The sequence below is a fragment of the Bison bison genome, unplaced genomic scaffold (genome assembly GCF_000754665.1).
Source record: "Bison bison bison isolate TAMUID 2011002044 unplaced genomic scaffold, Bison_UMD1.0 scf7180017864299, whole genome shotgun sequence".
NCBI lineage: Eukaryota > Metazoa > Chordata > Mammalia > Artiodactyla > Bovidae > Bison > Bison bison.
The window spans coordinates 187,173-200,156 of record NW_011494871.1 but is presented as its reverse complement, the minus strand read 5'-3'; the positions used below and the strand labels follow the sequence as shown (position 1 = coordinate 200,156).

At 40.3% G+C, this 12,984-nt stretch overlaps 1 protein-coding gene across 1 annotated transcript in view; it reads right to left on the bottom strand.

The window, feature by feature from the left end:
• MPHOSPH8 (M-phase phosphoprotein 8) overlaps window positions 1-12,899 on the bottom strand; it is a 48,352-nt gene extending 35,453 nt beyond the window's left edge. The window contains exons 1-3 of the mRNA XM_010851165.1: window positions 12,495-12,899; window positions 7,157-7,163; window positions 1,118-1,273 (exon numbers count right to left, since the gene is read on the bottom strand). Of these exons, the coding sequence (XP_010849467.1) occupies window positions 1,118-1,273; window positions 7,157-7,163; window positions 12,495-12,712 (381 nt within the window). The 5' untranslated portion in view covers window positions 12,713-12,899. The remainder of the gene's footprint in view (window positions 1-1,117; window positions 1,274-7,156; window positions 7,164-12,494) is intronic.
• Window positions 12,900-12,984: the final 85 nt, after the last annotated feature.

Genomic DNA, 12,984 nt, shown 5'->3' with positions numbered 1-12,984 from the left:
ATTCCATGACCTTAGTTTCTTAAAGCTCAACATTCAGAAAACGAAGATCATGGTATCCGGTCCCATCACTTCATGGTAAACAGATGGAGAAACAGTGGAAACAGTGTCAGACTTTATTTTTCTGGGCTCCAAAATCATTGCAGATGGTGACTGCAGCCATGAAATAAAAAGACGCTTACTCCTTGGAAAAAAAGTTATGACCCATCTAGACAGCGTATTAAAAAGCAAGAGACATTACTTTGCCAACAATGATCCATGTAGTCAAGGCTATGGTTTTTCCAGTGGTCATGTATGGATGTGAGAGTTGGACTATAAAGAAAGCTGAGTGCCAAAGAATTGATGCTTTTGAACTATGGTGTTGGAGAAGACTCTGAGAGTCCCTTGGACTGCGTGGAGATCAAACCAGTCCATCCTAAAGGAAATTAGTTAGTCCTGAATGTTCACTGGAAGGACTGATGTTGAAGCTGAAATTTCAATACTTTGGCCACCTGATGCAAAGAGCTGACTCATTTGAAAAGACCCTGATGCTGGGAAAGATCGAAGGTGAGAGGAGAAGGGGACGACAGAGGATAAGATGGTTGGATGGCATCACCGACTCAATGGACATGAGTCTGCGTAAACTCTGGGAGTTGGTGATGGACAAGGATGCCTGGTGTGCTGCAGTTCATGAGGTTGCAAAGAGTCGGACATGAGTGAGCAACTGAACTGAATTGAAAGCTGATTAAATATAAAACTGTGTGTTGTATCTGCAGTAGTAACGTGAATAGCACAAAAGGTATTCCTCAGGTATACAAAAACAGAATGTTCACATCATGGACAAACAAACAAAATTCCCCACGTCTCTTTTCTCCCCACTTTCTTCTTACTTGTAACTTAATCAACATGTCCAAACTATAGCTGTTTGTCACCTGCAATCACAGGCTGGCTACAGAAAGAACAGTTTGGCAAAAATCAATGAAAGCATTCTATGAGAATCAATTGGCTATACAGAGCTTACAATAAACATGCTGTATATTTCATTTTTCCTTGTAAATTCCATACTGTACATTTTGTATACCATTATATTTATAGTAAATTTATTATATTAAAAAAACCACTAAGAGATAAAATATAATACCTGGATATCTTTCTTCACTGATTTAGCTTTGTTATCTGCAATTTTCTTCCTAAATTCAAGAAGAACTTCCTTACAGTCCTCAAGGTGAATCTCAGGCTCCCAGGTATCATCATCTGCTGTGTATCCTTTCCATCGAACCTTATAAAGGACCTTACCCTGTAACATAAATTAAAAACAGGCAAATAAAAGGTATTAGACTTGATTATAGTTCCAAAGCCATACGGTTGCTGAGAACAAATGAATCAACTTAGAATGGAGATTAAAATCATGATAAAGAATGTTCATCTAAAAAAAAATTCATCTCCTGAGATCATTTGTGAATTCCTTAAAACACGTAATGAAATTCTACCCAATCCAAGTCCAGCTAAAGTTTCTCCTCTGAGGGCAACTGCTTACCACAGTGGAATAATAAGACATCAGTCACGTTTTAACTTCTGTCCCCTCCTAACATGAACTGGCCTAAAAGCATCTCTTAAAATGTTCTAAGACAGAAACCAGTGATTCCAAGTTTCTGGGGAGGAGAGCGGAAGGAGAGTTCATCTTCAATCTGTTTTATATATGGTATTTTTCACTTAATAAGTAATTTTTAAATTAAAAAAAATAAAATTTTAAGTAACAACAACAATAAAATGTGTGTGTGGGGGGAGTTCTTCTCCTGAAGCAAGTGGCCTTAAAAAAAAGTATCCCTTGTGGTCCAGTGGTGAAGTCTCAGCACTCCCAATGCAGGGGGCCCAGGTTCAATCTCTGGTCAGGGAACTATATCCCACTTGTTCCAACTAAAGACCCCAGGTGGTGCAACGAAGACCTGGCACGGCCTAATAAGTAAATAAATAAATATGAAAAAAAAAAAAGTATCACACCAAAGGCAAAAACAACAGAAGCAAAAAAGTCACACTACATCAAACTAGAAAGCTTCTACATAGCAAAGCAAGTCATCAACAAAATGAAAAGGCAACCGCCTGAATGGGAAGATACCTGCAAGTCGTGTATCTGATAAACAGTCAAATTCAAAACATATAAAGAACTGAGAACTTCCAGTGGTTAAGACGCCAGGCTTCCAATGCAGGGCTGTGGATTCGATCCCTGATCAGGGAACTAAGATCCTGCGTGCCACGTGGCCAAAAAAACAAAAGAGAGAACCGATACAACTACACAGTAAAAAAAAAAACCACCAATCGGATTAAGAAATAGGCAACTGTGCTTCCCTTCAGTGGTGAAGAATCTGCCTGCCAATGCAGGAGACACAGGTTTGATCCCCGATTCAGGAAGATCCCACATACCAAGGAGCAACTAACCCCGTGCACCACAACTACTGAGCCTGTGCTCTAGAGCCAGGGAGCCACACAAGATAAGCTACTGCAATATAACTAAAGTAGGCCCCCTCACCACCACTAGAAAAAAGCTTGTGCAGCAATGAAGACCTAGCACAACCAAAATAAATGTAAAAAACCCGAGATATTACCTCACACCTACTAGGTCAAACAAACAAAACCACAGAAAATAACAAGTGTTGGTGAGGATGTAGAGAAATGAGAACCTTCTCACACTGACGGTGGGTATGTAAAATGATACAACTGCTATGGAAAACAGTTCAGCAATTCCTCAAAAAGTTAAAGAGAATTACCTCATAATCCAGCAATTCCACTATGAGGCATATATCCCAAAGAACTGAAAACAGAGACATATTTGAACACACATTTCAGAGCAGCATTATTCACGATAGCTATAGTGGAAAACAACCCAATCAGTCAATCAATAGATGAACGTATAATCAAAATGTGGTATTCAGTCTTAAAAGGGGAGGAAATTCTGACACATGCTATGACATGGATGAACCTTACAAACATGCTAGGTGAAATAAGCCAGGCACAGGAGGAAAATATTTATGATTCTATTTACATGAAGCACCTACAACATGGAAACTCACTGAGACAGAAAGGAGACAGGGGCTGAGAGAGAGAGAAAAGGGAATCAGTGTTTAATGGGGACAGAATTTCACTTTGGGAAGATGGAAAAGTTCCGGAGCTGGACAGAGGTGCTGCTGCACATCAATGTGGATGTACTTAATTACCCCTCAACTGTACACTGAAGAGTGGTTACAGTGGAAAATTCAAGATACACATATAGAATGCATATGTATGTGTTAATCGCTCAGTTATGTCCAACTTTTTGTGACCCCATGGACTGTAGTCCACCAGGCTCCTTTATCCATGAGATTTCCCAGACAAGAATACTGGAGTGGATTGCTATATCCCTTCTCCAGGGGATTTTCCCGACCCAGGGATCAAACTCAAGTCTCCTTCATTGCAGGCAGATTCTTTATCATCTGAGCAACCAGGGAAGCCCATATACATAAACTACAACAAAAACATTTTAAAGTTCCTTGTTGTGTCTTTTGTCCATTTTCCTTGTTCATTTATAAGAATTTTTCTTTTTAAAACCTTTGTTTTTGGTCATGGCACGCATCTTGCAGGATCTTAGCTCCCCGACCAAGGATCAAACCTGGGCCACAGCAGGCACAGAGTCCTAACCACCAGACTACTAGAGAGGTCCCTTTCTTTTTAATAATTGATGACTATTAAGTCTTTGTCATATATATTCCAAATTCTTGCTTTTCTAGATTTCTGATTTTTTTTTCTCCTTAATGCCCAACTTCACTGAGAAGCAATAACGCCCTCAATTCAATAGTTCCCGCACAATCTGCAGAGCACCATTCTGGCTCTGCTTTTAACACTGTCTGATTTTATTCACACAGCCACCAAGGCCACAAGCTTTCCAAGCTGAGTGCCCTCCCAGGTCAGCCCCCAGTCATGCCCACACTGCTTTCCAGACACTCTGCTACCTGTAGGAAGACTCGGTATCAGCCTTTAAAAGGGTGAGAAAGTGAAAGATGATGGGAAAAGTATATAGCCTCTTAACTTTCAACAATAATCCTGAAAATCTTTATAATTTTAAAATAATAATTAAGAGCCTACGTAGGAACTTCCCGGTGGTCCAGTGGTTAAGACTCTCTGGTTCCACTACAGGGTGAGCAGGCTCTCTTAGTACCTGGTCAGGGAACTAAGATCCCGCTGCTGCTAAGTTACTTCAGTGGTGTCCGACTCTGTGCGACCGCATAGACAGCAGCCCACCAGGCTCCCCCATCCCTGGGATTCTCCAGGCAAAAATCCTGGAGTGGGTTGCCATTTTCTTCTCCAATGCACGAAAGTGAAAAGTCAAAGTGAAGTCGCTCAGTTGTGTCCGACTCTTAGCGACCTCATGGACTGCAGCCTACCAGGCTCCTCCATCCATGGGATTTTCCAGGCAAGAGTACTGGAGTGGGGTAAGATCTCGTAAAGTGGCCAAAAAAAGAAAAAGTCTGTCAGTTTAATGGTTCAGTTATGCAGCTGTGGGGGCGGGGGCAGGGGAGGAGTGATTATACCAACTGAAATGTATGCACATTTTTTTTAGCAAAAGTGTGGAAAAAGAGAATTAGTATACAACATTGCAAGAGCTTCTATGAAGGTGTAGTTAAAACCAGATACACCAAGGTGAGACAGCATGGTTGCATGATGCTGAACTCCGCTGTACCAATGGAGGCAAAGGAAAAAAACCTTAGTCAATAGTGTGCTGTACTGCCTTCAAGTAGCAGTATTCTTGGTCTTGGTAGGAGTATCACACGAGAAGTTACACTGTTACAGCAGAGTGGAAAAACCCCTTAATGTACCAACAATAGGGCATGGAAACAAAGGATCCTTGCTTTGGGGCCACCTGATTTTTGTGTGGATAAAAATAATGCTAAATTTATTACTCAAGGGAGCTTTAAAAAAAAACACCATTTACTTTCATATGAGCAGAAAAAAAAGGTATATAGAGGAAAAAAAACAAAGCCAATATTAACAACTGGGGGATATGAGTGAAGGCATGTGGGAGATTCTACACAATTCTTGCAGCTTTTCTGATTTAAGGAAAAAAAAAACAAACTAGTAAAGTTTTATTTCAACAATGAACATAGATATAAATTTAATATTAGTTATCAATTAAGTTTGATCTAGTCAATGACAATGAAGAATATTAATAATCATTTTTGAGTATAAGGAGTACATTCTCAATTTTAGCTCCAGACTTGACTGATAAATAACAGCCTTTATTTCAGCAGTTTTGCTTCATTCATTCATTCAACAGATGTTTACTGAGGGTCACTATGTGTACAGCAGTATACAAAAGAAATGAAATCGTTGAATTATACTTCTTTTTTTAATAGGAATAATGTCAACCCAAATATTGCCCAAGACTTTGCTGTATACTAAAAAATTTCATGACAGTCCTGGGATCTATAAACTTATCTTCAAAACTACCATAATCTCTATTTTCTTGGTAGCTGAGCTTAACCCATGAGCCAAACTATAAGGAAGGAGATGGTCCTCCTATCCTCTTAAGATTCTATATACTAGATAATTAGTTAAAAAAAAAAAAAAATCTCAAGGCCAGTGAGTCTGAGTGTATTATGAACATGAAATTAAAAAAAAAAAGCACAACTGTAATTAGGCACTTTAATGGACTTCAAGTATATTAATAATAAAAGCAAGAACTTCCCTGGAGGTTCAATGGTTAAGACTGCACTTCTCATGTGGTGTTGGGGGATCAATCCCTGGTCAGGATGCCTTGTTTCAAGGCAATAAATAAATAAAAGAAGTAAAAATAGCGAATATATTCTAAAATGGTGAGGCAAAAAATGAGTAATAAAAGAAGTAAAAATATCTGGTACCTTTTAGTACTGCTTTAAACACATCACAAAAAATGACAGTTATACTAATCAATAATATGAAGAATATGAAGTATGAACTGACTCATCTGAAAAGACCCTGATGCTGGGAAAGACTGAAGGCGGGAGGAGAAAGGGATGATAGAGGATGAGATGGTTGGATGGCATCACCAACTCAATGGACAAGAGTCTGAGTAGACTTGGGGAGTTGGTGATGGACAGGGTAGCCCGGTGGACTGCAGTCCATGGGGTTGCAAAGAGCTGGACACGACCAAGCGACTGAACTGAAACTGAATGAAACAGAGAATAGCCTCCTGCATTCAAATTATTCTCACATTACTTCCCCATTCTCCCACAGTTTCAAGTTCTTAACTAATGGTTCATTTGCTTGCTGGCAGATGTATTATAGGTTTCAAGTAACCCAATTGGGCCCTGGTGGATCAAATGATAAACAATTAGCCTACAATGCAGGAGACCTGGGTTCAATCCCTGGGTAGGGAAGATCGCCTGGAGAAGGGAATGGCGACCCAGTCCATTATTTTTGCCTGGAGAATCCCATGGACAGAGGAGTTTGGCAGGCTGCAGTCCATGGGGTCACAGAGTTGGACACCACTGAGTGACTGAGTTGAACGGTTTCAAGACAATTAATCAGGCAAATATTCAATGTAAAACAACATAAGAACTTACGTCAGTGAAAGTAAAAAATCCTTTTAAAGCGCATGAAACATTTATGAATACTCAAATGTTTGGAAATTAAGCAATGTATTTGTACACAATTTATGGAAATTGGAAAATAATGTTATCTGAATGAAAACAAACATAATTTATGAACTGCAACTAAAGTAAGATGAGAACATAATTTAACATAACATAAAGGTATGTTATTTGAAAAAAGAAAGGCTAAGAACAGTGAGCTATGCAAAGGAAACTATAAATAAGGTGAAAAGACAACCCTCAGAATGGGAGAAAATAATAGCAAATGAAACAACTGACAGAGTTAGATTAATTTCCAAAATATACAGGCAGCTCATACAACTCAATACCAGAAAAACAAACAACCCAATCAAAAAGCGCAAAAGACCTAAACAGACATTTCTCCTAAGAAGACATACAGATGGCTAATAAACACAAGAAGAGATGCTCAAAACCACTCATTATTAGAGAAATGCAAAGCAAAACTACAATGAAATATCACCTCATGCCAGACAGAATGGCCATAATCAAAAAATCCACAAATAACAAGTGCTGGAGAGGGTATCAAGAAAAGGGAACCACTACACCCAATGGCACCCCACTCCAGTACTCTTGCCTGGAAAATCCCATGGAAGGAGGAGCCTGGTAGGCTGCAGTCCATGGGGTCGCGAAGAGTCAGACACGACTGAGTGACTTCACTTTCACTTTTCACTTTCATGCATTAGAGAAGGAAATGGCAACCCACTCCAGTGTTCTTGCCTGGAGAATCCCAGGGATGGGGGAGCCTGGTGGGCTGCCGTCTATGGGGTCGCACAGAGTTGGACACGACTGAAGCCCCTTAGCAGCAGCAGCACACTGCTAGTGGGAACATAAATTGATACAGCCACTGTGGAAGACAGTACTGAGATTCCTTTAAAAACTAGGAATAAAACTACCATACAACAGTCCTGCTACTGGGCATATACCCTGAAGAAACCAATACTGAAAAAGACACATGTACCCCAATGTTCACCACAGCACTATTTACAATAGCCAAGACATGGAAGCAACCTAGATGTCCATCAACAGATGAACTGATAAAGAAGCTGTGGTATGTATATACAATCACATCAGCCATGAAAAGGAACTCTTTTGAGTCAGTTCTAATGAGGTGGATGAACCTAGAACCTAATATATAGAGTGAAGTAAGTCAGAAAGAAAAAAACAAGTATCTTATATTAATGCATATATATGGGATCTAGAAGGAAGATACTGACAAATCTGTTTGCAGAGCAGCAGTGGAGACACAGACATAGAGAACAGACTTATGGACAAGGGTGAGTGAGATGAATGGAGAGAGCAGCATGAATGCATACGCACCAACATATGTAAATAGACAAGCAATGGGAGTTTGCTATATGACTCAGGGAACTCATACTGGGGCTCTGTAATAACCTAGAGAGGTGGGATGGGAGGGAGATAAGAGGGGAGGAGACATATGTACATCTATGGTTAATTCATGTTGATGTATGACAAATCAAACAAATACTGTAAAACAATCATCAATTAAAAATAAATATTTTTTTAAAAAGCTGTGCACCCATCTCAAGATGTTAGAAAAAGACCAACAAATAAAGAAAGAAAATCATAAAGAAAAAGCAGAAATAAATGAAATAATTAAGAACTATATAATCTAATATTAAAAAGGATAATATCACAGCCAACTTTGGTTTATTCTAGGAACATGAAGTTGAAATCAATGTAATTCATCACATTAGAAGTATAAAGGAGACAAATTATGCAATCATCTTATTAGACGCAGCAAAACAATTTAATAAAATTCAACATCCATTCACAATAAAAGTATTTAGCAACCAGAAATAAAGGGAATCTCTTTAACAAAGAGTAAATATACAAAAATTAATTGCATAAGCAACAAACAGTAAGACAAGGAAACTTTTCAAAAAATCACTTACCACTGCACTGAAAAATCAATAACACCTAAAAATCAATTTACTAAAACATAAAAAGTTATAAAACAGGATTTCTCTGGTGGTCCAGTGGCTAAGACTCCTTGCTCCCAATGCAGGGGGCCTGGGTTCCATCCCTGGTCAGATAATAATTTGCATGCTGCAACCAAGAGTTCACAGGCTGCAACTAAAGAGATCACACCTGCAGAAACTAACAACAAAAAACACCCCACACATCACAACTAAGACCAGCTGCAGCCAAATAAATATTTTTTAAAAAGAGTTATAAAGTATTATTGAAAAAATTAAATTAATTCTAAATTTATCCACAAATTCAATGCAAACCTCAATAAAAACTCAAAGTTTTTGTGTGCAAGGAAATTGACAACTTGATTCTAAAATTTACAAGGCATTGTTAAAGAATAAAAAAAGATGTGCTCAATGAAACTTGACTCCTACATTACACTATACACAAAATCAATTACAAGTAAAGTGCAAACATAAGTCAGAAAGACAAAACAACACAGCTTTCAGAAAAAAAAAAAAGAATATTTAGAGTAAGGAAAGCTTTCTCAAACCAGACATTAAAAGCACTCAACACCAAGACAAAGATTAACTTTTCCTACATTAATCATATTCTATTTACCAAAAAGACATAGCAGGAAAAGAGATTTACATGACACCACTCACAAAGGGTTTGAATCCAGAATACAAGAAATCAATAAAGACAACTCAGTAGAGATCTGAAAGGGCAGTTCATAGAAGATAACCAAATGATGAATAAATATATGAAAAGACGCTCAATGATTTCAACGCCGATTTCTAATATAAAATCCAGAAAAATATAAATTATAAGTAGGAAATACCAACAAATACACCACCACTACTGGCTGAAAATATAGACTGATGATATCAAGTATTGACAGGATGTGAAACGAAAGGAATTCTCATAAGCCAGTAGTAGTAGTGTAAATTGGTACTACTTTTGAAAACAGTTTCTTAGAGCTGAAGACATATGCATCTTGTCCTCCGAGGTGTATACCTCCCATTCCTAGGTACACAGCAATACAACCGAAAGAAACATTTGTGCACAATACACCAGGAGACATGTCCAGTAAAGTTCCTGGCCTGTTAGTCACTCAGTCGTGTCTGACTCTTTGTGACCCCATGGACTGTAGCCCACCAAGCTCCTTTGTCCACGGAATTATCCAGGCAAGAATACTGGACTGGGTTGCCGTTTCCTTCTCCATCAGTAAAGTTCACAGAAGCATTATTCAAAACTGGAAACAACCCAGGTGCCCATCAAAAGTAGTAGAAAAGATAAAACTGTAATATATTCATACAACTGAATACAGGTGACCCTTTAACAACACGGGTTTGAACTGTGGGATCCACTTATATGCAGACTTTTTTCAATAAATATATTGGAAAGATTTTTAGGGATTTTCAACAATTTGCAAAAAACTGCAGATGAACCATATATAGTCTAGAAATGTTAAAATAATTAAGAAAAAAGTATGAAAAGAATGCATGAAGAATATGCAGATGTTGGTCTATTACTACAAGAGTGTAAGATGAGTGACAGTTAATGGAAAATTAATGTGTTAAGTTTTCTTAATGTGTTATAACTCTGCTTTCAAAGAATTATATCATTCTTTTCTAATTGGAGAAACTGAATATTAGCCTATTATTCAAGGTAAATGATGTCTTTAAAAATGTAACAGTGTTTCTCATACTATATTATAAATAGGACTGTAATACTGTATGCCATAAAAATTTTCTAATGATTTGTTCTTTAGCGTCTAGGTTAGACTGCTGTGCTGTGCTAAGTCGCTTCAGTCATGTTTGACTCTTTGTGACCCCATGGATTGTCCATGGAATTCTCCATGCAAGAATACTGGAATGGGTTGCCATGCCTTCCGCCAGCGGATCTTCAGTTGTGGCTGACTCTGCGCAACCCCATAGACGGCAGCCCACCAGGCTCCCCCGTCCCTGGGATTCTCCAGGCAAGAACACTGGAGTGGGTTGCCATTTCCTTCTCCAATGCAGGAAAGTGAAAAGTGAAAGTGAAATGGCTCAGTCGTGTCTGACTCTTCGCAACCCCATGGACTGCAGCCCACCAGGCTCCTCCGGCCATGGTCTTCTCCAGGCAAGAGTACTGGAGTGGGGTGCCACTGCCTTCTCTGACTGATTACACTAGGCTACCATAAAACACTGAATCATTCAACTTTTTCACATTACCTTTTCATTGTTGATGTCAGTATTAGTAATACATACAACACCTACAATGTTTTATTTAAGACAATATTGATGTAGGCTCTGACAGGTAATTCACCTTGTAAACAAATGATGTAAATAGGGTAGGCAATACCATTAATATATTTTCTCTTCCTTACAATTTTATTAATATTTTCTTTCCTTTAGTTTACTTTATTAAGAATCCTCCCAACCCAGGGATCAAACCCAAGTCTCCCACATTGCAGGCAGATTCTTTACCAGCTGAGCCAAGGAAGCCCTTTATTAGAACACAGTATATAATATGCATAACATACAAAATATTTGTTAACTGTTTACACTATGGTAAGGCTTCCCTTTCTGGTATAAAAGCTTTTAGTAATTAGGTTTTGAGGGAGTCAAAAGTTATACTGGCTTTTCAACTGTGCGGGGCCAAGCACTCCTCCGCCCGAGTTGTTTGAGGTCAACTGTACTAAGCAGCAACCAAAAAACACCAAACTATAGCTCCAACAGCAGGGATTAAACCTCACAAAGATGTTACTGAGCAAAAAAAAGCAGATGCACACCAAACAAATATAGTGAGATTCCACTTAAAGGAAAAAGATTTTAAAAATGGGGCTTTAGGTGCAGTTCCTACAATCCTTCGAAGCTAACAAGAGAAAATATTGTATTAAGAAGTGAATCATCTTAATTGTGAAGACATTACCGTCTTAACTATTTTCTGAATATCTTCCCCCTGCCTGGCACTATGTTAAACGCAAGTGATACAAAAGTGTAAGACTGCTTCACCTCTCACCTCAAGGTACTTACAACTTAATTGGGAAAATTAAATACATAAGAACGTCCCTAACTTCAACTAACAATAATATTGTCGACATTGGATTTTAGTTATTTATCTCCCACTGGACAAGAGAATCTTTTGTGTCAGCAACTGTGTATGCTACAATTCATCTCTATATCCTCAGGACCTAACACGGCACCTACCAGGCAGTAATTGAAAGCAAAACTCTACCGAATGAATGCGCAAAAAAAAAAAAAAAAAAAAGGAAGCATACGACAAATGGGAAATGAGAGACAATTAAAAAAACATAGGGAATAAAAAGGGCAGGGAAGCCTGGAGTGCTGCAGTCCATGGGGTTGCAAAGTCGGATATGATTGAGAAACTGAACTGAAAAACACAACACACAGAGGACGATCGTGTAGGGCCTTTGGTCGCCCTACACCTGTTTACTAAAATATATTATCTTCCCATTGCCCATCCTTCACCCACTCACCTTCCCCCAGCCCACAAATGATTCACTCACTTAACAACCTCATACACATTAAGCAATTACTGCATGCTAGGCACCGGATTCAAGTGCCAGCGTTAACAAGTTAATAAAGAGCACAGTCTCTGTACTAAGGGAGTTCACAGTCTAGCAGACCACCAACATGTAAAGAACGAAGTCTTGAAATGTAAAACAGAGGTCTACACAAAGTTTCGTAAGGGCACAAACGGAGAAAGCACCTCACTCTGAGGGGACCAGGGTCAAACAAGACACTGAGCAGGGTTCCCCACGAGAGATGGGGAAGCGCGGGGCAGAGCGCGGCGAGGACACTCGGTTCTCGGAGCCGAGACGCCGCCCTCGCGCGGAGGACGGCGCCCTAGGAGGGAGCCGAGATTTCAGCGCCCCCGCGCCGTGGACCTCCGCCACATCGCCTCCGGAGCCCCCTCTGCGCGGGCAGCATCACCCCGGGCCCGCACCTACCCCTTCACGTCTTCATGTCCAGGATCTTCTCCACTTCGAACACATTCTCGCCGTCCTCCTCGCTGTCCCCGCCGGCCTCTCTTCCTTTCGCGGCCGCGTCCTTCTCTTTACCCCTCGCCCCAAATCCCTCTCCTTCGACTGCAGGCAACTGACCACTGCCGTCGGCACCCGAACCAGGAACTGTAGCCACGCTCGCTCCTTCCGCCTCCGCTTTCGCCTCCGCCATAACGGAGCTCTCCGAGCTGCCAGGAGAGGGGCCGCTACGCGCGCCCCTCTCTCAGCCCCGAACCCCGGTCAGTCGGGCGCGGTTAACTGGAAAGCGCCAATGGCGGGCTCGGGACCGAGATGCGACGCGCGCGCACAACAAACACGTAAACGCTGGCGCGCCTCAGCCCTGCACCGCCCACAGGAAGCGGGTGGGCGGGCCAAGGCGGGAGGTGCCTTGGGCGGAAGGAAGAGCCGTGACGTAAGGCCGCGGCGAGAGTCTCGGGCAGCGAC